Genomic DNA, 27,345 nt, shown 5'->3' on the forward strand with positions numbered 1-27,345 from the left:
TATCTCTACCATCTGGAACCAACCTCAAAGTGCACAAATCCAAAGTACTTGGAGTCATTCTTGATGCCACACTTTCCTATGCACCACAAATCTCCAACCTATGTAAGAAAATCTACTACAGCATGAAACGGTTGTGGCTATGACTGATCAGTCCCTTCTTTTTTTTTTTTTTTGGTATTTCATTATTCAGTCCTTTTTTTATGAAAGCCACTTTGCTAAATGCTCATCCTTTCACCGCACAATTGCAGGATCTGCAGGGCAAGGAAGAGGCACTGTGGATCAATTTGGAAAGAGGGAATGGTGAACAGAAGAAGTGGACAGAGATTTAATAGCAGACATTCAGCATATATCTAAAAAAGGGGAAGTTTTACTAATAGGTGATTTTAACATGCCGGTTGTTGATTGGGGTATCCCTATTGCGGGGTCGTCTAGAAATAGGGAGATCCTGGATTCTCTACAAGGAGAACTGTTCCAGCAGTTGGTAATGGTACCCCACATGGGCTGGGGTCATACTTTAGTGCTTACAAATGGGGAAAGTGTTTCTGATGTTACAGTGGGTGATCATCTGGCATCCAGTGATCACTGCATGATATGGTTTAATATTAAGATGGGTATAGAGAGGGCTCACTCAAAAACAAAGGTTCTAGACTTTAAAAAAACTAACTTTGTTCAGATGGGGGATTACGTCAAGGAATTGTCTGGATGAGAACGTCTGGAAGGAGTGGAAATGCAATGGGCAAAAATGAAAGGAGTAATTGGGTTAGGGATACCATATGGCTCCAGAAAAAGGAGGACGGATTGTGACTTATGGGTTTTACTTTCATTGAAAATAATGGAAATAAGGAGGACAGACTGAGACATCTGGGTTTAATTCCACTGAAAGCAGTGGAAGTAAAACCCAGATGTCTCAATCTGTCCTCCTTTTTCTGGAGCCATATAGTAACCCTAGTAATTGTAAGAGCGACAAACCTTTTGGTGAGGCACATAAGTAAAAGTAAGAGGAAAAGAAGGCTGCTTTGGTTCTCAAAAGTAGTAGCTGAGAAGGTAAGGAATAAGAAGTTAACTTTCATAAACTACAAAAGATCACAGAAAGAGAAGACAGGCAAAAATATCTGGAAAAATTAAGAAAGGCTGGTCGTGTACTCAGGAAAGCAAAGATGCAAATGGAAGAAAAATAGCTGACACGGTATAATGGGGAGACAAGACATTTTTTAGATATATTAGTGATAGGAAGAAGTGCGAAAGTAGCATTGTGAGACTCAAATGTGAAGGGGAGAAATATGTACAAGCTGATAAAGAAAAGGCTGAATTGCTTAACAAATATTTCTGTTCTGTGTTCACGGCTGAAGCGCCGGGAGTGGGACCGCAGAAGACAAACATGAATAGGGATGGAGGAGTGGTAGATCCTGATCAATTTTCAGAGGGTTGTGTTCGTGAGGAGTTAGCTAAAATAAAAGTAGACAAAGCGATGGGGCCAGATGGTGTACATCTGAGGGTGCTGAAGGAACTTAGGGAAGTTCTGGTGGCTCCGCTGACTGACCCGTTCAATGAATCTCTAGAGGGGAGTGGTACTGGAGGACTGGAGAAGGGTGGATATGGTCCCTCGCCACAAAAGTGGAAGTAAGGAAGAAGTAGGGAATTACAGGCCGGTAAGTCTGACTTCTGTGATAAGCAAATGAATAGAAACGCTTTTAAAACAGAGAATGGTGAAGTTTCTGGAATCTTATAGATTACAGGACTGGAGGCAACATGGATTCACTAGAGGTAGGTCTTGTCAGACAAATCTGATCAATTTCTTTTACTGGGTAACCTGAGAATTGGATAGAGAGAGTGTGCTAGATGTGGCATATTTAGATTTTAGCAAAGCCTTTGACAGTGTTCCACATAGATATCTAATAAATAAATTGAGTGCCCCCGGGATGGATCCCAAAGTGAAGGGCTGGGTCAAGAGCTGGTTGAGTGGAAGACGACAGAGGGTAATGATAAATGGAGATCGCTCTGAGGAAAGGGATGTTCCCAGTGGTGTGCCACAAGGTTCTGTTCTTGGGCCTGTTCTTTTTAACATTTTTATAAACGATATTGCTGAAGGGCTATTGGGTAAGATTTTACCTCTTTGCGGATGATACCAAAATCTGCAATTGAGTAGACATCCATGATGGTGTAAATAACATGAAGAAAAACCTGGTGAAGCTTGAAGAATGGTCTGAAATTTGGCAGCTAAAATTTAACGCTAAGAAATGCAAAGTCATGCATTTGGGCTGCAAAACCCAAGGAAGTGGTACAGTTTAGGGGTGAACTTATGTGCACAACAGAAGAGTGAGACATGGGTGTGATTATATGTGATGATCTTAAGGTGGCCAAACAGGTTGAAAAGGTGACAGCAAAAGCTAGAAGGATGCTAGGGTGCATAGGGTGAGATATGGCCAGTAGGAAAAAGGAGGTATTTATGCCGCTGTTTGGTGAAACCTCATTTTGAATATTGTGTACAATTCTGGAGGCCGCACCTTCAAAAAGATATAAAAAGGATGGAGTGAGTTGGTCAAGAGGAAGGCTACTAAAATGGTGCATGGTCTTCGTCATGAGGCATATGGGGGCAGACTTAAAGATCTCAATCTGTATACTTTGGAGGAAAGGCAGGAGATGGGAGTTATGATAGAGACATTTAAATACCTACGTGATGTAAATGCGCATGTGTCGAGCCTCTTTCATTTGAAAGGAAGCTCTGGAATGAGAGAGCTTAGGATGAAGTTAAGAGGTGATAGGTTCAGGAGTAATCTAAGGAAATACATTTTTTAAGAAAGGATGGTAGATGCATGGAACAGTCTCCCGGAAGAGGTGGTTGAGACAGAGACTGTGTCTGAATTTAAGAAGGCATGGGATAGGCCTGTGTGGGATCTCTTACAGAGAGGAAGAGATAATGATTACTTCGGATGGGCAGAGTGGATGGGCCATTTTGCCTTTATCTGCAATCATGTTTCTATGTAACTAGGGATGGAGGGGGATAGGGATCTGGACTTGTATACTGCCTTTTTGTAGTTATAAAACGGTTTACATCCAGGTACTTCAAGCATTTTCCCTATCTGTCCCAGTGGGCTCACAATATTTCTAATGCACCTGAGGCAGTGGAAGATTAAGTGACTTGCCCAGGATCATTGAGGTGTTTGAACCCAGAACCTCAGAGTGCTGAGGCTGTAGCTTTAACCACTATGCCACACTCTCCTCCTTAAACTACTGCAGGCCTAAGTTCCAAGCAACTACTCAGATTGTCTAATTGCTGTATTTTGAATTAGCTGCAATCTTCCAGCTCAAGAAATTTGATTCATTATCCGATTTCTACCACATAAAAAAATGCACTACAATAAACCCACTATGAGCTAATATCAAAAATGTAGTCAGAGATTCATGGGAGGTAGATTCTATGTCAGTCATTGAGACCAAACTACCACTGAGGTTTTTGTCCTTGTTATTGAGAAGCTTTTTTATATCAGCTCATATAGGGTTTATTGTAGCATTCATAAAGTACATCATCGGATTGCCAAACTACAACAGGAGGGGGTGGAGGTAGTGTAGGCCTGATATTTAGTGGGCCTGTCTCCTGAATCTGTGGTCCTCAACCTCATTTTCTATGCACATCCTTCAGCCTGCTAAGGTCTGTCGCTTCTATCTCTACAGCACACTACTCATGCTTAGACTACTGCAATTTACTTCTAACAGATCTCTCGCTAAACTGCTTCTCAGTTCATGACTTATCTTCTGCCAACCTTGCTACACTCACCTTACCCCTTTCCTCAAAATCACTTCACTGGCTCCCTATCCATCTTCAAAAAGAGTTCAAATTCCTATTACTAACCTACAAGTGTGTTCGTGCTGCAGCCCCTCAATGTCTCTCCTCTCTTATCTCTCCTTATATGCCTCTCTGAGAACTCTGTTCCTCAGATAAGCTGCTTTTATCTGTACCTTCTCCTCCACTGCCAATTCCAGACTTCGTCCTTTTCATCTAGCTGCCCTGTATGCCTGGAATAAACTACCTGAGTTTCATGTGTTTAAAATATTTGATTAGATCGCAAAATCCAAATCCAGTGCGATTTACATTTAGTTAAAAATTAGATTAAAATAAACAAAACAATTAATATTATAAAATAATACATTTGAAAAAGGGAGGAAAAAAAGGATTAAATACAATTCATAAACAAATAAAAAGGGATAGGTAATGAAACAAGAGGTTGGGAAAGGTTACCTACTTAATTTTCACTTGTTTAAAAGTAGACTGAAACCCACTTTTTTAATATAGCCTTCAATTCATAACCCTACTCCCCACTGCCCATTGCTCACCACCCTAGCCAGTAGATTGATCATTCCCCTTAACTATAGCCCCCACCCTGTTTATCTGTTTTGTCTTTAGACTGTAAGCTCATTGGAGGAGGGATTGTCTCCTTCGTGACTGTACGACGCTGCGTATGTCTGGTAGCACTCTAGAAATAATTAATAGCAATAATAATAATAATAACAACAGCTTATATACCACAATACCATTAAGTTCTATGCAGTTTACAATAGATTACAAATTGATTGAATTTAAGAGGGGGGAAGAGGATAGTTAATAGGACCGGAAATGCATTGTTGAGGAGAAAGAGATTAATAGGACAGAGGAATCACTATGGAGGAGAAAGAAGATGAGTGGGTCAGTTGTCTAGATACTTTAGGAACAGTTGAGTTTTTAGACGTTTTTTGAATTCCTCATAAGTAGTGGGCGAAAGCAGTTGATCCAGGTCTTTACCCCACAATGCTGCTTGATGTGAAAGAAGGTGTTCATGGTGTTTTTTCAGTTTACAACCTCTAACTGGGGAGGGAAACGAAGTAGGAATAAGAGCTTCTCTTGTGTCTGTTGGCAGAGAAGGAAAAAAGGTCAATTATGTATTTAGAGGCAAGTCCGTTTAGCGCTTTAAAGCAGAAGCAGGCGAATTTAAACTTTATGCGTGCTTCCATCGGTAGCCAATGTACATGATCTTTAGTCCGAAGATTAATCTGACCGCTGCATTTTGCATTAGTTGTACACGTCGCATATTTTTTGGGGAAATGGCTAAGTAGGCGATGTTACAGTAGTCAAGTTGACTTAGTACGAGGGATTGGACCAGGGTTCTGAATGCCGACGTATCGAAATAAGCTTTAATGGATCTGAGTTTCCAGAGAGTGAAGAAACCCTTTCTGATTAAGGAGTCCACCTGGTCTTTCATGGTTAGGCCTTGATCTAGAGCAGTGGTTCCCAAACCTGTCCTGGAGGACCCCCAGGCCAGTTGGGTTTTCAGGCTAGCCCTAATGAATATGCATGGAGCAGGTTTGCATGCCTGGCACCTCCATTATATGCAGATCTGTCTCATGCATATTCATTAGGGCTATCCTGAAAACCCGACTGGCCTGGGGGTCCTCCAGGACAGGTTTGGTAACCACTGATCTAGAGTTATGCCTAGTATCTTTATGGTGGGCTGGATGGGGTGTCATTGATGCATAGAGGTATTTTGGTGTCAAACGGATGTGGTGAAGCAATGAAGAATTTTGTTTTTTCTGAATTAAGTTTGAGCTTGAAGTTTGTCATCCATTGCTCCATCATGTTTATGGCTTCTGAAGCCTTGGGAATAGTTTCCGAGATAGAGTCAGCAAATGGGATTATAATCGTGAAATCATCTGCATAACTGAATAGTTTTATCCCCAGCTGAGTTAATTGCAAGCTCAGTGAGGACATGTAGACGTTAAATAGCAATTGAGACAATGGTGACCCTTGTGGCACACCGGATGGATTGCTCCAGGTATCGGAAAGCTCATAATTGAAGCGTACCTGATAGGTGCGGGATGTAAGGAAGCCACGAAACCAGTGGCGTCTAGGCATTGTAGCATTTTCCTGTGGTCTACCAGGTCAAAGGCTGAACTCATATCGAATTGCATAACCAATGCATTGAGGCCCCTGCTAAACAGTAGGCGCAGGTTGTCTAAAATAGCTGCAATTACTGTCTCCGTACTGAATAAAGGTCTGAAACCGGATTGGGTTTCGTGTAGAAGAGAGAACTGATTAAGATAGTCCATTAGTTGGGTATGTACTAGTCCCTCCATGATTTTTACAATAAACGGAATGGATGCTACCGGTCTGTAGTTGGTTATTAGGGCTGAGGGTTCTTTGCGATTTTTTAGAATTGGGGTTATTAGAGAGGAACTTCCCATTTTTAAAGTTGTGGGCCAGGTATTGTAGCAGCGATAGTTTGAATTGTAATGGTGCCGCTTTCATAATTTCTGCAGGGCATGAGTCCAGAACGCAATTAGTTTTAGAGTATTTGTTGTATAGTTTGGTGTAATCACTCCATTTTAGGTCTTGAAAGGAGCTCCAGATCATGTCTGCTGATATGTCATTTCCTTGGGTGTTAGCTATTTGATGATCATTAGGGTCGTTTGTTGAGCAGTGGTTTCTAAGGTTTTTAATTTTTGAATCGAAGTGCAGAGGGTAACTTAGTGTAACTGTGTGTGGGTATGGTGTATTGAGTGGTGTCGAATAAATTCGTGACCAGGTTGAATAGCTCTTTTGTATTGATTCCTTGCGAATCATTGCAAGATGAGTTAATTTTAGTGGAGTAGAATGCTTTACGTTTGTCTTTTATCATTTGTTTGTATATTTTTATAATAGCTCTTCATTTGTTACGGTCTGCTGATTATCCTGTTTTTGCCAGCTTTTTGGTGGGACATAGAATAATATGCAGGATAGGGATTCTTCTAACTGGCAGTTGCTAATTTTGCATGCTAAAATTTCTAGTTGGTCGGTCACTTTGGAATCTAGTAATTCGAACTCAAAACCTTCTTTAAGAATAATTGCTAATCCTCCTTTTTTTCCCGGGCGGTTTAGCGTAAGGATTTTGAAATTGTCTGGTAGGAGGTCAATTATTATTGGATCATCTTCCGATAATAGCCATGTTCGGTTAGAAAAAGACAGGCTATTTGCTTGCTAATGATCCAATCATTAATTAGGAAGGCTTTATTCCTGACAGATCTAGTATTGAGATATGCACAGGGAATAGATGCGGATGTGGTAGGTTCGGTAGAGGTAGTAGTAGTTGCAGTAAACTTCAATGGATAATTTACCCATTCTCTTAGGCTTCCACAGCTGGCATCATGACTGGAGCAGGTTTCCGGGTGAAACCTGCTACATTGATAATTTACCTGTTTAAAGTTGGACCTGATATTTATGTAGTCCATGTAAACACATCAGTACAGTATATCTGGCTACTGGAAGTATATTGTGGCACTATTCATAGAAACATAAGCTTCGCCTCTGCCGAGTCAGCCCAGCAGTCCACTCCTGCGGCGGCCCCCCAGGTCAATGTCCTGTAAGTGATCTAATGCTCTAAAGCATTTTGTACTGTATAGTAACCCTCTAATTGTACCCTTCAATCCCCTTTTCCTTCAGGAACTCGTCCAATCCCATTTTGAAACTCAAAATCGTACTCTGCTCTACCACCTCTTCTGGAAGCGAATTCCAGGTATCCACCACCCTCTGAGTGAAGAAGAACTTCCTAGCATTTGTTCTGAATCTGTCTCCCTTCAATTTTTTTGAGTGCCCTTTAGTTTTTGTTGCCCCCGCCAGTCTGAACAATCTGTCCTTCTCTACCTTCTCTATACCCTTCATAATCTTGTAAGTTTCTATCATATCCCCTCTAAGTCTCCAGTTTTCCAGGGAAAAGAGCCCCCAGCTTCTCCAGCCTCTCAGCATATGGAAGGTTCTCCATGCCCTTTATCATTTTTGTTGCTCTTCTCTGGACCCACAGAAACTTTCATCCTGGCCCCTCTTAAATCTAAACTGATAAATTTTGAATGGGTGTTAAGTTGTTGATCCAAAATTTATCCATTACACAGCACCAAACTGAAGACAAATAGGCAGTTATAAGTGCTTTTGTATATCAACCCAAGGAAATCTAAAGAACTGATCTAAGGAGCAAGGCACATTTGGCTGCAGAATTGTTGCTCAGTTTTCGTAGGTCTAAAGTTTATCCTACTCTGATAAGAAGAGGGAGGATGAAAGAGGACAAGCAGATGAAAAATAAAATATATAGGCAAAGTTCTTTAAGAATTCCAGGTCATATATACACACAGCAACTCTGGCTATTCATGTGGATCAGTGATGAGAAAATTTTACCTTTAAAGAACACAAACTTCCCATCTGACCTCTCATAGGCAGCGTCAATCCTGGCTGGAAGACCTTTCCAGAAGTGCTCAATCTGCATAGGGTAGCCTTCCTGAACCTTGTTATTGCGTAGACGCCAAAACCAGCGATCCTGGGGAAAAACAAAGTTGCACTTGTATGTCCATGTATGTCTGTGTACATATAATCCTGTAGGATTCTTCCTGGTAACTTTCCTTTAACTGGCTATAACAGACTCATCCATCTCTGCAAATCTCCCACTGTGTTTTAGAAAGTTGTTCCCAAATCTGTGCTGTGCAAACGCTAGGCTGGCAGGTTTTCAGGCTATCCACAATAAAGATAGAGAAATCTGCATGTCGTGAAGACAGATTTGCATGCACTCTCTCATGCATATTCATTACAGATAGGTGATAAGATGTCTGAAGGAACCTGATCTCAAAACAGAAATCAGAATGGCATAAAAGACAGTATTTATCATGTGCAGAAACTAGTGATCCAACGTGGCCATATTTTGGTGATTGCCCGCATTAGAAGTGTGGTGGTATCTGTTAGGACAGAAATAAAAATACATAGAAATGAATACTTAAATTATTAAAAAATAATGGAAGCAAACAACAAAAAGTAAATAAAAAAGCAATAAAATCAAAATAGCCAAACTGGTAAACAAGGAAGTGCATGAAACTTAATTTAAAAAATCAATTGAATGGTATATAAATAAACAATCCTTAATTTAAATGTAATCGCAAAATCAAAACTTCAAACAAAAATAAAGCTAAAAGCAAAAAATATGCATTTGTAATTATAAATATATGTGCTAAAAAATATAAAAGCCAATAAAAACAAAACTTGTTCAAATATGATCATAAACATAAACCTACCAGAATAGGGGTGGAAATGAATTAGATAATCACAATGCGATTGTCCCAAGGCTCACTATCTGTGAGGAATGAATGAAATAAAATTGTAGTGTAAACTATGAAAACAATTAGTTCATTTATGTGTACCCTGAATTATCAGATGTTTTGGGATCACCTAAAACAGAGTTGCCTATTTACAACTGCACCAGCACGAAATGTATTTCATTACCTGAATGCATTCCATCTATGATATAGATGACAATAACCAGACACTTTATCTTACCTGAATTGAGAACTAAACTCTTTGTACCTCTAGATGTCAGTGCTCTTCAGAGATAAATCCAGGTTGTGTTGTGACAATAACCTTCATTAGCATGGGACAAGATCTAAACAGTAATCCTCCAAGAATGTCTCACCTCTCCCTTCCTTTTTACAGCCTATGGAACTACTTGAATGTGTTATTCACCATCTCAAGCTATTCTCTGACTTTTGCTCTTTACATTTCAAAGAAATAGTCCTTGTTATTTATATGTATTGTTATAGCCAAGGACCTTTATTTTAGCCTTTTTTGCCTTGTCCTAGCTACTGTTTTTAAAAACTATTATTCACCACTTATTCCTTGGCATTCTGTCTTCATTTGTTATTGTTTCTCTTCTTAATTCTCTCATTACACTTTTACGGGAAATTTCTGTAAATGGCATCTAAAAAATAGGCAATACTAACTCTACTTTACTGTTGAAAAGGATTGAAACCAGAGAGAGTGAATAACAATCTATCTGCAATGGTATCAGGTGGAGGGACCTTGGGGTGATAGTGTCCGAAGATCTAAAGGCAAAAAAATAGTGTGACAAGGCAGTGGCTGCTGCCAGAAGGATGCTGGGCTATATAAAGGAAGTCAGTAGAAGGAAGAAGGTGTTGATGCCCCTGTACAGGTCATTGGTGAGGCCCCACTTGGAGTATTGTGTTCAGTTTTGGAGACCGTATCTGGCGAAGGATGTAAGAAGACTTGAGGCGGTCCAGAGGAGGGCGACGAAAATGATAGGAGGCTTGTGCCAGAAGACGTATGAGGAGAGATTGGAAGCCCTGAATATGTATACCCTAGAACAGTGGTCTCAAACTCAAACCCTTTGCGGGGCCACATTTTGGGTTTGTAGGTACTTGGAGGGCCGCAGAAAAAATAGTTAATGTCTTATTAAAGAAATGACAATTTTGCATGAGGTCAAACTCTTTATAGTTTATAAAACTTTCCTTTAACAGTTAAAAGGAAAGATATATAAACTATAAAGAGTTTTACCTCATGCAAAATTGTCATTTCTTTAATAAGACATTAACTATTTTTTCTGCGGCCCTCCAAGTACTCTATTTTTTCTGCAGCCCTCACATTTAAAGTTTAATATCTTTTCTTTCTCAAAACTGGCACATTTCAATCACTATATTGAAAATAAAATCATTTTCCCTACCTTTATTTTTCTGTGCTTTCAACTATGTTTCCAGGGCCTTCTTGTCCTTTGACTGTTTTTCTCTCCGTCTTCACTTTCTGCTTTGCATCCATCTTTGGCATTAACTTAATGTTCAATTTTTCTGCTTTCTTTTCAAAATCTATGTTTCCATGTCTTACCTTCCCTTCCTATCTCTCTCTTCTTCCATCCTATTTCCATGGTCTGGCATCTCTTTCCTTCCTTTCTCTCCCTCTCTCCTTTCCCCTGGTCTGGCATCTGTCTCCTTCCCTTCCCCCATGCCCTGGCATCTCCCCCTCCCCCTCCATGGTCTGATATCTCCTTTCCTTCCCTCCCTCCCATTAACTTGGCTTCTTCTCTTGTTCCTCTCCTCTCCCTTCTCCTTCCTTCCCTCTCCCCAATTGGGTGCAGCAGCAACAGAAGCAGCATTTCCCTGCCCTCTTTCCTGTGCAGGAGAGGCATTTCTCTTCCCCTTTCCCTCCCTCTCCCTTTCCCTGTACAGCAGTAGCAGCAGCAGCATTTCCCTAGGGTCCCCCTTTCCTATGTAGCAGAAGCATTTCTCTTTCCCCTTCCCTTCCGTTCTCTTCCTTGTAGAGCAGCAGCGTGCCTGGCCGGCTCGTTCCATTCAAAGCCGCGGGTGGCGGCTCCTTGCGAGATCCGTGCCTGCGTTTGAAGCCTCTCTGATGTTGTGACATCAGAGAGGCTTCCGATCCAGGAGTGGATAGTGCGAGGAGCTGCCAACCCGCGGCTTAGAATGGAACGAGCAAGCCAGACACGCTGCTGCTCCAAAAGGAAGGGAAAGGGGAAGAGAAATGCTGTTGATCGCGTCCAGACTGCGGGCCACAAATAAAACCTGGAGAGCCACATGCGGCCCGTGGGCCGCGTGTTTGAGACCGCTGCCCTAGAGGAAAGGAGAGACAGGGGAGATATGATTCAGACGTTCAAATACTTGAAGGGTATTAACGTAGAACAAAATCTTTTCCAGAGAAAGGAAAATGGTAAAACCAGAGGACATAATTTGAGGTTGAGGGGTGGTAGATTCAGGGGCAATGTTAGGAAATTCTACTTTACGGAGAGGGTGGTGGATGCCTGGAATGCGCTCCCGAGAGAGGTGGTGGAGAGTAAAACTGTGACTGAGTTCAAAGAAGCGTGGGATGAACACAGAGGATTTAGAATCAGAAAATAATATTAAATATTGAACTAAGGCCAGTACTGGGCAGACTTGTACGGTCTGTGTCTGTATATGGCCGTTTGGTGGAGGATGGGCTGGGGAGGGCTTCAATGGCTGGGAAGGTGTAGATGGGCTGGAGTAAGTCTTAACAGAGATTTCGGTAGTTGGAACCCAAGCACAGTACCGGGTAAAGCTTTGGATTCTTGCCCAGAAATAGCTAAGAAGAAAAAATTAAAAAATTTAAATTGAATCAAGTTGGGCAGACTAGATGGACCATTCGGGTCTTTATCTGCCGTCATCTACTATGTTACTATGTTAGAAAAAAGTCTCAGAATAAAGTGACATTCATAAATATAAGTAGTTTAATGCTGTCATGAGATCAGTCATTGGCATAAAAAAACTCCACAGAGACTGTGAAGAAAGCCTGGGATAGGCACGTGGGATCTCTTAGAGAGGAAGAGATAATGGTTTCTCGGATGGGCAGACTGGATGGGCCATTTGGCTTTCATCTGCTATCATGTTTCTATGTACTGCACAATACACTTACTTATGTATTCTGGGTGATTTTTAATGTACACTTTGAATCCAAATTTCTATTAAGGATAGGGACTTTACATTTTTTGTTGAGGGACTTAAGATGTGAAAGAGCCCTGACATTCCAAAGCCATCTTTTAGATTTAGTTTTGACTACAATTAATTTGTTTTCATCTTGCTGTTGTGAAGACAATCATTTCTGTGGACAAATCATGTATTAGCTTTTACTGCATTGACTCTTCCTTAGGCTCCAGACCTTTCAAGGGTTGATATGCATAAAAACGTCTTGTATTCCAATCAAGGATAGACTCTGAGTTTCTGTCAAAGACTGTATCCCTTCAACCAATTTTTTTTCTCTTTATCTTTGGGCGAACATGTTTCTCAATGAAACAAAATGTTCTCAAACCTTGGATTGTCATGTTCCACAGGTTATGTTTCATGAGCAAGAGAACTCAAAATAGCCTTGGCACCACACAGGATTAGCTCTGAAAAGTTGTGCCAGAAGAGATGAAAGAAAAGATTAGAAGTGGCAAAACAACTCTACAAAGAAAGTAATGTGTGTTACTTGAAAGAGTTAAGACTAGCTCTCAGAATTGTGAAAGACATAAAAAGGAACAGTTTTCCAAGACTGATTGAAATAATTGATCTCATTTGCTTGACTTCTTTGAAGGTGTGGATAAAGGCGAGTCAGTTGATATAGTCAGAAATCTTCTGACAAAGATCCTCATGAGAGGCTCCTGTGAAAATTAAAGAGTCATGGGATAGGAGGCAATGTTCAATTGTAGATTAAGAATTGGTTATCGGACAGAAACAGAGGCCATTTATCTCGATGGAGAAGGGTAAATAGTGATGTGCCGCAGGGATCTGTACTGGGACCGGTGCTATTTAACTTATTTATAAATGATCTGGAAATTGGAACTACGAGTGAGATGATTAAATTTGCAGATGACACTAAACTGTTCAAAGTTGTTAAAACGCACATGGACTGTGAAAAACTGCAGGAAGATCTTAGGAAATTGGAAGACTCACTGATGATCTTCCAGAAAACGCTGAAGACCCATCTCATCAATTGAACAGTCCTAATGGACAGCCTCCTCTTTGCTTCCCTTCCTTAAACACCCATTCCCTCTCTCTTTCGTTTGAGGAAAGATGAAAGAGGTTAGGACTCTTCAAAATCATGAGGGGTGTAGAACAGGTACAAGTGGATCAATTTTTTACTGCATCAAGATTTACAAAGACTAAGGGATACTCGAAGTTACAGAGTAATACTTTTAAAACCAATAAGGAGGAAATATTTTTTCACTCAGGGAATAGTTAAGCTCTGGAATGGTAAGAGCAATTAATGTAGCTAGTTTAAAACAAAGTTTGGACAAGTTCATAGTCTGTTGTCGAGATAGACATGGGGGAAGCTACTGCTTGCCTTGGATCAGTAGCATGGAATGCTGCTTTTAGCTGGGTTTTTGCCAGGTATTTGTGACTTGGATTGGCCTCCATTGGTCTGACCCAGTAAGGCTATTCTTCTGTTCTTATCATTGAAGACCCATATCCAGCTACTGCTCGCCATTTACAACCATTTGATTCATCAGGTCTGTGCATGTCAGTGTAGACCAGCCTTCACTTCATAAACCAACACAAGCAACACAATTGCATGTCAAGTAATCTTTTGATGATTAATTTGAAGTGCTTTATAGCAAAGCTGATTACTTCCTTCTGAAGGCAGTGCTATGCAATATTTCTCTACAGGGATAAGAATATTTTTTTATAGTTTTTTCTCTTTTTTATATGAAAATCTAATTATTTTGACAAAGAAAAATGCAAAAAAAACCCACAAAAAAACATTTTTTTACTTTGTGGACTGATTCTATTTTGAAGCAATTCAGTTTCTTTCTGAACTTGCTTCTTGAAAGAAAATCCTTTGAACCAGTTAGGTAAAAAATGCAATTGTTTGGGCCTCTTTTGGATTTTATAAAACAGGCAAAACACACACACATGCTCATGTGTTGTTATAAAATTATCCTCCACTTTCGTTTTACTACAGGAAAGCAAATTGCCCTCTATCTGCTACATTATAAAACAATTATCAATTTTTGATAACCTGATACAATAAATGAGCAGCCACGTGGCTGGTAGTGCAATAAAGAAATTGCAGACAAATTAAATCTGTTATCCAACAGGGATAGTAATCATGCTGCTTTGGATAGGTACATCCCTGTTATAGTAGTACTTTCCTACTAAAAACAGGCATAGCTGACAGATATTGGGAAAAAAAACCCCAGGATGTGCAATATGAACAAAAACATTGCCACATCCCTAGTTTCATACCTTAAAGACAAACATTTCTCCCCGGAAAAGGGCCACAGTGTTGAAATTTCCATCGCATATGTTGGGTTTGGATCCTGCTATCGATGGCTTATCCCCTAAAGGAGGCCGTGGGGGTCGCGGCTGTCGTTCGTGCTTCCTTTCAGAGGTTGAATGAATTCTACGGACAGGTAGAGTTGGCAAAGGCCTTGTAGGCTCTAGTGTCTCAGCAGGAGGGCCTGTGTATGGAAAAGAATTAAGTCATTATGTTTTCAAAGTCACTAAAGTCAGCGATCACAGGTTAACGACGATTGCTGCTACTCACCCGATTCACTAAACGGCACACCACATATTTTCCAATCCAATCCAATCCAACCCAAACCATGCAAAATAGCCAAGTGATTGATTCACTAACACTTGCTTGGCTATTTGGCATCGGATTTTACTATCCTAAAACCCGACTGCTGTAGACCTGTCGGTAACTGTTACCAACAGGTCTGCCTGTTTTTTTATTCATTTTTTTCTATGGCACAGATATTTTGCATGTACAGTGCTCCCCCGGTCATTCGTGGTCGGCGATTTGCGGTATTTTCCGACCGTGAATGACCGGACAGGAGAGGGCAGCTGGAGCACCAGCGAGTGAAGGAAATCACTCGCGGTATGCTCCGACAGCCTCTTCCTGCACTAAAGTCAAGCCTCACCAATCAGGAGCTGCTTTTTTTTTAAATCAATAAATGTTTATTGAAAAGTTTTGGAAATATACAAACCATACCATGAATATCATGGACAACAGAACATACAGCCATCAGTCAGAGAGCACAGCAATAAATCTACAAATCACAGAAGTACCCCCAACTATACAATCAAGCCCCTGATACCCAGCAGCAACCAGAACTCCACAAATCCCTCCCCCCCACCCCCAAGCTCCACCTCCAGCAAAGAGGGCCCCCAGTTGGTTCTTCAGGAGAGCCCCCTCAGTTGGTGAGGCCCAACTTTAGTGCAGGAAGATGCGGTCAGAGCATGCCACGAGTGATTTCCTTCACTCACCGGCGCTCCAGCAGCTCTCTCCTGCCTCTCACGTTTTTATTAATATTTGATAAATCGCTTATTTAATTTGCTAAACGATGTACAACCTCTAAAAAAAAAAAAAACTAACTAAGTTACAAAGAAACTAACAAAGTAACATGATTCTTACAAATAAAACAAACATGAATCGGGGAGGGAAGGAGGGAAAAGTTACAATTCTTTCTTAGAGGGAATAAACAAAGAAGGAAAAAACGAAAGGAAGGGGAGAGAGTTAAAAAGCCTTAAACATTATATCATGTCCAAAGTTTAAATTTTAAAAGCATCTTTAAAAAGATAAGTTTTTAAGGATTTTTTAAAAGAAGTAAGGTCCTTTTCGTCTTTAATGTTTTGAGGTAATGAGTTCCACAATTGAGGACCCATTATGGAAAACATATCGTGTCTTCTGGTGCCTACTATTTTCAGAGAAGGAATAACTAAGAGATTCTGGGAGGCTGCCCTCTCCTGTCTCCCCCACTAAAAACCGTATTCGCAGTTTTTCAACATTCGCAGGGGTTCCTGGAATGGAACCCCCGCGAATATCGTGGGAGTACTGTGTTACACACAAAAAATATCTGCCCCATTAAAAAAAAAGAATAAAAAAACAGGCAGACCTGTCAACCCCCCATAACCCACAAAAGGCAGGAGGGATGCCAACTCTCTCCTGCCACCCAATGCTCCCCCCTACCAAGCTGAAAAATATGGCAGGAGGGATGCCCGGTCCCTCCTGCCATCAGCCCCCTCCTCCCAGCGTACCAACGGCTGGCCAAACCCCCCCTTTCCACGCTTAAAAATATGGTAGGAGGGATGTCCACTCCCTCCTTCCATCGGCCCGTATCCTCCCCCCCTCTAACAAACGGCAGGAGAGATGCTCACTCCCTCCTGCCACCAGACTTCCCCTCCCCATACCTTTAAAAGTTGGAAGCAGGAGGGGTGCTCAGTCCCTCCTGCTCCTCCAGCCTCCTGCAACACAATGCGGGCCTTAGGCCCCGCCCTGGTGCACCGGAGAGGGTCCTAAGGCCCTGATTGGCTCAGCCATCTAGAGCTCCTTCCTTGGGAGGGGCCTGATGCACCTGAGCCAATCATGGACTTCCTCAGGGATGAGCCTAAGGAAGTCCTTGATTTGCCCAATAGATTGCAGAACTAACTAGGCCTTGTTTTATGGCATGGTGACAATTTCATGTTGTTTGTTCTTAGCTAGATAAAAACTCACAAATTACTTCTCTGTATTCTATACTAGTGTCTCATTTGGTTTACTGCAATGCCATTTACTCTCTTACTCAAGTTCTTCTCTAAAGACTACAAACAGTACAAAATATGACCATGTCACTCTGCTCTATTCAGAATTACTGACGCCCATCAGAATTACTGTATTCAAAGTCTCTCCTGCCCAGTTCAACTCTTTTGAATATCAGACCCATAGATTTCAGCAGTCCATGCTATTATAAGTGGCATAAGACTTTAGTGAACTTCTAACTGGTGTCTGGCTTTTCAAACACATTTGAGATCTTATTCATTGGTTCAGTTTGTGAACATCCACTACTGGTACATGAGACATTATACAGTATGGGTGTTAAAGTCATCAAACATTTCCAGATAAGTCTGACAAGATACAAAATTACTAACAATGTCACTGACCATAGATTTTCTGAATTCCTTGGAGATCATCTTGAGGCAGTTTGAAGTTGTGTGTCTCCATGTACTGGTAAAAAGGAGCCATTATGGCACTGGGGTCATTAGAATGCTCTAGGCCCAAGGCATGGCCCAGTTCATGCACAGCCACCAGAAACAGGTCATTTCCTAGGGACAAACGATATTTTTAGAACTATGTCTATCATAAACTAAAGAAAACCTGGTGATTACCTATTAATTAAATCCAACATAAAAACCACCAATGTAAACCAAAATGACACTGAAGGTGATTTATTTTTATATAAGGGAACAAGCCTCAGGTTATGGAGTTTCACCCATTTCGGGTTTTCTCAAAGAGAAAGACTATATACTCTGTATATCTATGTGCTGGTTACCCAAAAATGGGGAATATAAATGTTAATTGGTGTCAAATGAATCATTGTCAAAAGCAACATTAGTAATGGATACCAAACCTCACCTTTTTAGAACTGATGTAAAAATGAACAAGTGCTTTTAAGCAATGAGACCATCTGTGGGTTGCACCCACTGAAAACTGCCTCTCTTCTCAACCATTGCACTTGCTTGTCAATGTTGCACATAGAAATTGCTGCTTATACGAGGTCTTATATATTAAATTGTAATGTATAGATAGCACTTAACTGACTGCCGTTATATACCAAATCATCTCCTAAAAACAGGAACTTGATTCGGTTTACATAACTAGATCACAAAGAAAGATCTATAGCCTAAAAAGCGATGAAACAGTGGCTTGTAAGGTTTTGCAAAAGATCTGAAGAGATAAACACAATCTAATTTGAGGAGGTAGTCTCAAGAACCATTACTTCTGAAAACTAACTTGATACTTATCTCCTTGTGAGAGATTTTCAAGCTTTCAAGAGGGTTCTCTGAAGCAGCATTCTTTTGCGAAACTTAAGTGCTATCTATACATTACAATTTAATATATAATAATAATAACTTTATTCTTCTATACCGCCACAATCTTGCGACTTCTAGGCGGTTTACAATCAAGAGTGCTGGACATTCAGCGAAATACAATAAGTAGATATTCAGAGGAAATACAGAGATCAGAGACCTCAGGAGATAGAAATACAATTTGCTGAGCGAAAATGTAATATGTACATGTTGGGGATAAATAGCAACGTAAAGTTACGATAAGATGAAGATAACAGATTATATTTATAACAGTGCTGTACGTTCAGGTGGAATTGTTTAGGTATTTCTGGAACAGGTATGTTTTTAGGCGTTTCCTGAATTCCCCGTATGTAGTGGGCGAAAGAGGTCTTGAGAGAGAAGGTGTTCGTGGTGTTTTTGGGGAAATGAGTTTTGGGTTTGTTTCTCTTGAGTTTGTTATTAGAAAATGCGAAAAGGTCCGTTATGGACTTGGGGGTCAGGCCGTATAGTACTTTGAAGCAGAGGCCGGCAAATTTAAACCTTACTCATATAAGCAGTAATTTCTATGTGCAAGTGTGAATGCAATGATTGAGAAGAGAGGCAGTTTTCAGTGGGTGTAACTCACTGCGTTTTTACATCAGTTCCAAAAAGGTGAGGTTTGGGGGGTCCATTATCAATTATACATGTGCTGGCGCCATTCAGCATGAACATCACCCTCACAGGACCCTAATGTCTCACCTAACTCTATACCTTTAAGCATTACTTTGTTGGATACCTGCTCTGTATAATATAAATACCATGCTATTCACCATTTATTTTTTTCAACATTAAGGGCTCCTTTTATAAAGCCGTGGTAGTGGTTTAATGCGCACTAAACTGCCGGCCACTCCTCTTGAGCAGGCAGTAGTTTTTCTGCTAGCGCGGGGGTAGCGCGTGATTAAAAGCCCTACTGTGGCTTCGTAAAAGGAGCCCTAAGTAGATATTATTTTCTTGATCAAAACTTTGCTAGCAGGTGGTAAAGCCTGTTATTTGATCCAGGCCTGACCTCCAGATTATTTTAGCAACAGAGATCATAGGGATGCAACAATATATTTCTTACACATTTAGCCGTGTATTTGGTTTGAGGTTCTTGACTTTTATTTTTTCCTTTTTTTCATTTACACAATGACATTGTACAAATGAAACGGCTCTAGGATCTACAACCAACTGGAAGCAGAGGACATTTTAATGTGAGCAAGTGCAAAGTGATGCATGTAGTGATGTGATGCAAGATTCTACCAAGGGAGGGGTACAGATAAGAGTAGAGGTAGATTATAGGGATGGGATTAGAGGTAAGTTATAAAATTAATCAGGGATCAATGTTCAGGCACTAGGCCTGATGGGCCGCCGCGGGAGCGGACCGCTGAGCAAGATGGACCTCTGGTCTGACTCAGCGGGGAAAGAAAAAAAAAAAAAAAGGAGTCCCCACTAGGAGAAGGATCTAGGTCTCATCATTGATGATACACCGAAACCCTCTGCTCGGTGTTCAGCAGTGGCTAAGAAAGAAAATAGAATGTTAGGAATTAAGAAAGGAATGGAGAACAAAACTGAAAATATTATAATGAGTTTCTGACACTCCATGGTATAGGACCAGATTTAGCAAATGGTGTCCAAATTTGAGTGCTGGAAAATGGCACCCACTGTGACCCGGTAAGGCTATCTTATGTTCTTGTGCCAGAGGTTATGGTAAGAGTGAATAGCCTAGCTGGTTTTAAGAAGGATTTGGCCAATTTCCTGGAGGAAAACTCCATGAAAGACACGGGGGAAGCCGCTGCTTGCCCTGGATCAGTAGCATGGAATCTTGCTATTGTTTGGGGTTCTCTTTGGGTATGTACTAGGGACCTGGATTGGCCACCACGAGAACAGGCTACTGGGCTTGATGGACCTTTGATCTGACCCAGTAAGGCTATTCTTATGTTTTTATATACCCAGCAAATGTTATGTCTTTGTATCATTCCATGGTGCGACTGCATCTCGAATACTGTATGGAATCCTAGTCACCGCATCTCAAAAGAATATAGTGGAATTAGAAAAGGTACAGAGAAGGGCAACGAAATTGATAAAGGGAATGGGCGACTTGCCTATGAGGAAAGGCTCAAGCAGCTTACAGAAGAGATGGCTGAGGGGAGATATAGCTTTCCAATTCTTTCATTATGTAAGATTGTATTGTTGACTTTGATTGGAACCTCTTCGCTGATTGTCCAGCTGTAAACCACCTTGAACTTCTATGGCTTTGGCGGTATATAAGAATAAAATTATTATTATTATATGATAGAGGCCTATAAAATACTGAGTGGAGTGGAACAGGTAGATATTAATTGTTTGTTTACTGTTTCCAAAAATATAGGACTAAGGGGTAAGTGATGAAGTTACTAAATAGTAGATTTAAAACAAACTGGAGACATTTCTGCACTCAACATATAATTACATTCTGAAATGTGTTGCTAGAGAATGTGATGAAAGCAGTTGGCTTAGTAGAGTTTAAAAAAGGTTTGGATAATTTCCAAAAAGAAATTTATTAAGATGGACTTGGGAAAATCCACTGCTTATTTCTAGGATAAGCAGCATAAAATCTATTTTACTCTTTTGGGATCTTGCCAGGTACTTGTGACTTGGATTGGCCACCACCGGTGGGGGTCAGTGATGGATAGTAACCGCTCACACCGGGTGCATTTCTTAAAGCCCGTCGAGGGACGGGACATGAAAAAGAAAGGGGCCGGGAACAAACGAAGTCCCGCGGCCGCGGCTCCCGGGAGCCCCCGGAGCCGAACTACAAACCTTTTTTTTTTTTTTTTTCGACGAAAAACGATGGACTGTGTAGAAAAAACAATAAATAAAGCACAGCGACCGAGCTAAACAACCCAGACGCGGTGTCAGAAGGCAGAAAAATAGGAGCTCAATTTCCACAGGGCTTCTGGCTCCGCGGAAAAAACTGAACTGAGGACCACGAGGTGGGATGCGCCCTCTAGTGGGCAAGAAGGCATGCACATGCGTGGTGCAGTGTAGCAAACTTGAAACTTCAATCAAGTTTGCTTGAAAAGCTGTCCGCGCTGGGGCTCCGTAGATGACGTCACCCACATGTGAGAATATCTGCCTGCTGTCCCTGGATAACACCTGTTACGGTAAGTAACTGTGCTTTTTACTCTTTTGGGATCTTGCCAGGTACTTGTGACTTGGATTGGCCACTATCAGAAACAGGATACTCAGCTTCATGGATCATCAGTCTGACTTATTATGGCAACACTTGCTTTCTTAATAAGAATCAATTCAAATTTAAAAAGGCAACAAAAAATAAAAGTAGAATCTCAGAAAAGATTAGACCACAAAATTCAGGTGGAAAAAGAAAAACGGGAGAGAAGAGAGGGGCTACTAGACTACCAAGAAATTTATTTGGAGCTTGTGGGCTGATTCAAATGGATGGGCAAGCGGGTGGGCAAGTATTTTACTTTTCACTAATGGGGATGGAGGAGTTGGATCAGAAGAGGGAGGGTGGTCAAGTTGGAGTGAGAGAGGGGGTGCTGCCAGTCACTCACTCCTCTCAACCAACTCTTCTGTACTATTCTGGACCTGGCACAAAATTTCCCCACACAACACATTGCTGCAAGATACATAATTACTGATATTAACATGCATTTTAAAATGGCTTTTGGTAGGGTTTCTATGCAAGTTTACACCTGCACTGAAACCCTTCCTGCATTGCTATCCTGCAATAAAAGTCTATTTATGTTTGCATTACCCATACAGAAAGATTACTGCAAGGGCCCCTCTGTGAACATTTGTGCTTACTGTGTTCCAGCTATTTTAATTGTTTGTTTATCTTCTGTATAGCTCCACTCCTGGTCTCTCCTTCTGCTTTGTGACTGATGAGCACAGAATGAATCAGATAGACAAAAAGAAAAGTTAAGCAGCTTTCCAAACTGCCAAAAACTCATAATAAAAAGAAGTTCTCGAGGGAGATGGATTATTAAATGAGCAATGGGTAAAAGGGGCATTTGGGGAAGACAAGATTGTAGTACAGAGGGGAGTGGCCAAGATGGCGGCATCGACTAAATGCAAAGTTAGAGCTCTCGTCGCAGGGAGAACCTGATCACTAAGAAAATTATGCCACATAAGAGGAAAGGGAGTGATAAGGCGCCAGTTTCCTCGATGCCAGCATACGATTGAGCAGTTGTTGCCTGGTATCTGCATTAAAGTTGGCGGAGCTAACCCTGCGGTGGGAGAGGGTAAAGAAGGCCTGTCCTCACAAGGGCATGAGATCTCACTCTCGCCTCCTTACACCGAACTGCCTCCCTGTCCGGCAGATGCCGCTGCTTTGGCAGTGAGAACAGACTGTGCTGTCAAAGTTGCACCAGGAGTTCCTATGGAGGAAGCGCCCAGAGCAAATGAGCTTCTGCCGATGGTGACTAACATTGGGGAGTTAATCCCCTCCAGTGAGGTGACTTTAACAGCAATTTGGGGTATGCTCCAGAAGTTGGACAAGGCTGCCTCGAAGACATCGGAGGAGGTAAAAGTTTTGGCTAGTAAAATTGACGATATCTCTAAGGCCTTGGAACATTCGGATACTGAAGTAAAAAATACAATTACAGAAGTACAGTCAGAAGTATAATCTTTGCAGGACTTTAAAAAAAATGCTACAATTAAGGATACTATGATATTACATCTAAAAATTGAAAATATAGAGAATTTTAATTGCAGGCTGAATGTTAGGATTCTGAACTTCCCCAAAGTGCCCAGGTTATCTGCTTATGACATGTTTAAGAAATACTTAATGGGAAACATAAATTAGCGTTATTTGCGGATGACATTCTGTTATATGTGAAGGATCCGGAGGTTTCCTTTCCTGAGATCCTTAAGGTGTTTAGAAAATTTAGAGGTTTATCTGGCTTTACAATCAACATGGACAAGTCCGAGTTCTTGAACATTTCTTTGGAGGAGGGGGAGGCAATGGGGTTGGTTGATAACTTCCCGGTGCGGCGAGCAGGGGCTCATATTCGTTATTTAGGTATTCTGATTCCCACTGATTTATCGCGTCTTTATGATCTTAATTATTCTAGGATAGTACGTTTAGTGCGGATGGATATGCAAACTTGGAAGGGGCTATGGTTGTCCTGGTGGGGACGTATTGTGGTTATCAAAATGAATATTTTATCCCGTTTATTATTTTTATTTCAAACACTCCCTATTGAGGTGCCTAAACGATTATTGAAGGTATTGCATAAGGAATTTCGCTTTTTTATTTGGCAAGGGAAGCACCCCAGGTTGAGTCAACAGGTGCTTTGGTCTGCTCGGGAAGACGGGGGTAGGGCGCTGCCAAATTTGTATTGGTACTATGAAGCGGCACAACTTCGCTTTCTACTTGATTGGAGGATAGCGGTATTTAAGCCTGGGGTTCAAATAGAGCAAAGTTATGTTCCTCATTGTGCCCTACATACTTGGTTATGGACTTCTTTGTTGGTGTCTGAGTGCTTGCAGGGACAACGGAATCCATTTTTTTGTCATCTGATACGGGTTTGGGGATCCCTGTGTCAAAAGGAGAGGGGTGATAGAGGGGTTTCTACTCTTGCTCCACTTGCGGGGGAACCGCGGTTTCATGCAGGAATGGAAAGGGGGGCTTTTTGCATATATGCAGTTGAGGCATTTTATGATTTCGGTTGGTTGGGATAAGGGAAATCCTCAGGGATCTGAACATTTGGAAAATTTATGGGTGTTATTGAGTAGAGTGCCGAGACCGATTTCCATTCTATATAAATTTTTGCGAGGTATGGAGGTCATTTCCCTTCCTTTCAGGCTACATTGGGAACGGGACCTTCATCTTCAATTTTCTGCAGAAGATTGGTCCCGTATTTGTGCTGAGGTGCAGAGAGCTTCTCATTGTATTTTAGTGCAAGAAAATGCATATAAAATCTTAACACGCTGGTATTATACACCTGAACGGTTACATCTTATGTACCCACTGGTTCCTGATTCTTGCTGGAGATGTGGTAGGGGTCCTGGCTCCTTTTTGCATATTTGGTGGGAGTGTGGGGTGATCCAGAAATTTTGGGTGCTTGTTACTCGCTCTTTGTCAGTGTGGATCCAGGATCCCATACAGATTTTACCCCAGGTGTGTCTGCTTGGGTTGCATAATGTTAGAGATGCTCCTTGGCAGACAAAATTGGTCCGAATGGGGTTGGCAGCAGCCAAATGTTTGATAGCGCAGTATTGGAAGAAGTTAGTTGCTCCACCAGAGGATGAATGGTTGGAAAAATTACAAAAACTTGCCCAGATGGAATGCTCGACCTCTCATTCAGACAGGAAACCCAAACATGGATTATGGCCAACAAATTATGAGTCATTCAGAGACGTGAAACTCTACAAGGAGGGAACGCTCCCCCCTGAAGATGAACCAGAGTTTACCTTCCAGTCATTGCAACTATTTCAATGCTGGTCACGCTCCATGTTGGTTTCCAGAGTGAATAAATAAATAAATAAAGGTTACAATCTTGCAGTCTTCTATGTGAATATACTTTCTTGCTATTTTCTTATTTCTTGTTTCACAAACATCAAGAGCTATAAGGGTTTTGAAACTTAGCTCGGCTTGGCTTTTAACAAGTAGAGGGGTCTCCCCCGTTTCGATTCCTTCCTCCGGAGACCCAAAACATAATTTGCAGTGGTAATCAGTGGTTCAAACCTTATATGCTTTTAAACTCCGTGATGAAACTTATATCGCCGGAGAGACGCTGTCAGTGTACACAAAAAATTTTTCAACTGCCACTGACAGCGTCTCTCCGGTGATATAAGTTTCATCACGGAGTTTAAAAGCATATAAGGTTTGAACCACTGATTACCACTGCAAATTATGTTTTGGGTCTCCGGAGAAAGGAATCGAAACGGGGGAGACCCCTCTACTTGTTAAAAGCCAAGCCGAGCTAAGTTTCAAAACCCTTATAGCTCTTGATGTTTGTGAAACAAGAAATTGATGATGATTGAGGTCTATAAAATTATGAGTGAAGTGAAAGGGGTAAACACAAATAAGCTTTTTAGTACATGGACTAGAGCAGGGGTAAGCAATTCTGGTCCTCGAGAGCTACAGGCAGGTCAGGTTTTCAGGATATCCACAATAAATATTAATGAGATAGATCTGCATCTCAATGAGGCAGTTCATGCAAATCCATCTCATACATATTCATTGTGGATATCCTGAAAACCTGACCTGCCTGTGGCTCTCGAGGACCGGAATTGCCTGTCCCTGGACTAGGGGACACTCCATGACGTTACTGAGAAGCACATGTCATTCAACAAGCAATTAAGATCTGGAATTCATTACTGGGGATATAGTTAAAGCAGTTGCATTTGAATTAGGTTTGAACAGGTAAATGGTTTATTAAAGTGAAGAACAGTTTGAATGCATTCATATTGTGACTATGCAAACTGACTTTTGTAACTGTATTTTCCTCTACTTATTGTATGTCCTTTTATTTTGCAATTTTACTGTGTATGAAAACTTGTAAGCCACCTTGGATAAAGGCGGATTATAAATTTTTAAATAAATAAAAACCAGGCAAATATGAGGAAAGCCAGTGCTTATTCTGGAAAAAAGCAGCATAGACTCTTCATTTTTTGGCATCCCAGACTGGCCACTGTTAGACACAAGGAATTTAGTAAAAAGACTACGGATAACAGAGCAAAAGGTCTTATGATTTAAAAGCTGATGGTAAGAAAAAAGAAATGAAGAGTAATTTTTTGACCCCAATGTTAACACTGGTACCAATCACAGGACTCTATGAAACACACGCATATTATTCCAAGTGTTTGTTTTACCTTTTTCCACTCAGCTTGTGAAACCTGAAAGATAAGTCCACAAGAAGCACTTACCATCATGATGAGAGTTTCCCAAAGTCCACGGCTCATCAGAATCAAAGTGCGTGTCCCCTCCAATTCCTGGGCCTGGGAAGTAGGCATGAGCCAAGAATCCGCCTTCACCGTCAAAGGGAGAACTGTCTCCATGGAATCCAGATGCAAAAAATATCATGATATCAGCCTCTTTCCTCTCACTCTTCACCTCGTGGTACGGAACCTCTTCAAAGGTCAGTGGGGTCACTTTCTGCCAGACATCGAATGCCTGCCGGATTGCTTTCCTTGTATCAAGCTCCCCAACCTTCGGAGTATAGTTGTGTATACTATGAAAAACAAGAATTAGAAGTATTTCATTAAAAGTAGTGAGGTGCTGATAGAGGAGAGGAGAACAGGCTTCTGTGCTCCCAAGAAGCCCTTAATTTTCTAATGAAATAAGAGTGGTAATAGATAGACCAGAGGTGGTACAAGGGTGTGTGAGGAAAGCTTGCATTGCAGTTGCTTATGATGGTAGGGAAATATGGGCATGCAGCTTACGTTTAATAGATATGATAATAATAATAGTATTATTGATGACAGTGACTGCCTTTCATCAGTTTCTTGCAGAACTCTCCCTGGGAAAACAGGTTATTCCTCTCTCTAAGTGATATTTGATAACAAAAGTATTATAGGTAAAGAATCAGAAAAAAAGTATTATGGGTCTTCTTGGACTCCATGCTACATATACAGCCACTAATAAGCCTGTTTTGCCTAATTTGTGAATTGGTCACAATCTACGTCCAAATTTAGCTGTTCATCAATTAGATCCAATAATGGATGCCTTTGTTGTAGGGTATCTTTATATGGGTGTATTTTAAAAGAAAGAATAAAACTTGTAACCTGTGAAAAATACAGCTGCATGTGTTCTTTTGCCTCTTAAAAGTGTACGATCATATTTTGCCTGCATTCTGAACTGCATTGCTTATAGAAACATAGAAACATGATGGCGTAAATACGCATGAGTCAAGTCTCTCATATGAAATGAAGCTCTGGAATGAGAGGGCACAGGATGAGGTTAAGAGGTGATAGGCTCTGGAGTAATCTAAGGAAATACGTTTTTACAGAACATAAGAAACGCCTTCACCGGATCAGACCTAGGTCCATCTAGTCCGGCGATCCGCACACGCGGAGGCCCAGTTAGGTGCTTTCTGTTGGAGACCCGGATATGATTTGCAAGAAGGTGTGCATCCAACTTGCGCTTGAAACCCTGAACACTAGTCTCTGCCACAAGCTCCTCTGGGAGAGCATTCCAAGCTCTCACCACTCAATGTGTGAAACAGAACTTCCTGACATTTGTCTTGAACCTGCTGCCACACAGTTTCAGGCTATGAC

The 27,345-nt window shown here is 41.1% G+C and overlaps 1 protein-coding gene across 2 annotated transcripts in view; it reads right to left on the reverse strand.

Moving 5' to 3' along the window:
• The window catches only part of MMP24 (matrix metallopeptidase 24), a 75,662-nt gene that overhangs the window by 8,271 nt on the left and 40,046 nt on the right, over nucleotides 1–27,345 (reverse strand). For both annotated transcript variants that reach the window (XM_033962643.1, XM_033962644.1), the window contains exons 4-7: nucleotides 25,996–26,300; nucleotides 17,197–17,358; nucleotides 14,521–14,735; nucleotides 8,174–8,312 (exon numbers count right to left, since the gene is read on the reverse strand). In XM_033962643.1, coding sequence (XP_033818534.1) covers nucleotides 8,174–8,312; nucleotides 14,521–14,735; nucleotides 17,197–17,358; nucleotides 25,996–26,300 — 821 coding nt within the window. The remainder of the gene's footprint in view (nucleotides 1–8,173; nucleotides 8,313–14,520; nucleotides 14,736–17,196; nucleotides 17,359–25,995; nucleotides 26,301–27,345) is intronic.

The sequence above is a fragment of the Geotrypetes seraphini genome, chromosome 11, assembly GCF_902459505.1.
Source record: "Geotrypetes seraphini chromosome 11, aGeoSer1.1, whole genome shotgun sequence".
In the NCBI taxonomy this organism is placed as follows: domain Eukaryota; kingdom Metazoa; phylum Chordata; class Amphibia; order Gymnophiona; family Dermophiidae; genus Geotrypetes; species Geotrypetes seraphini.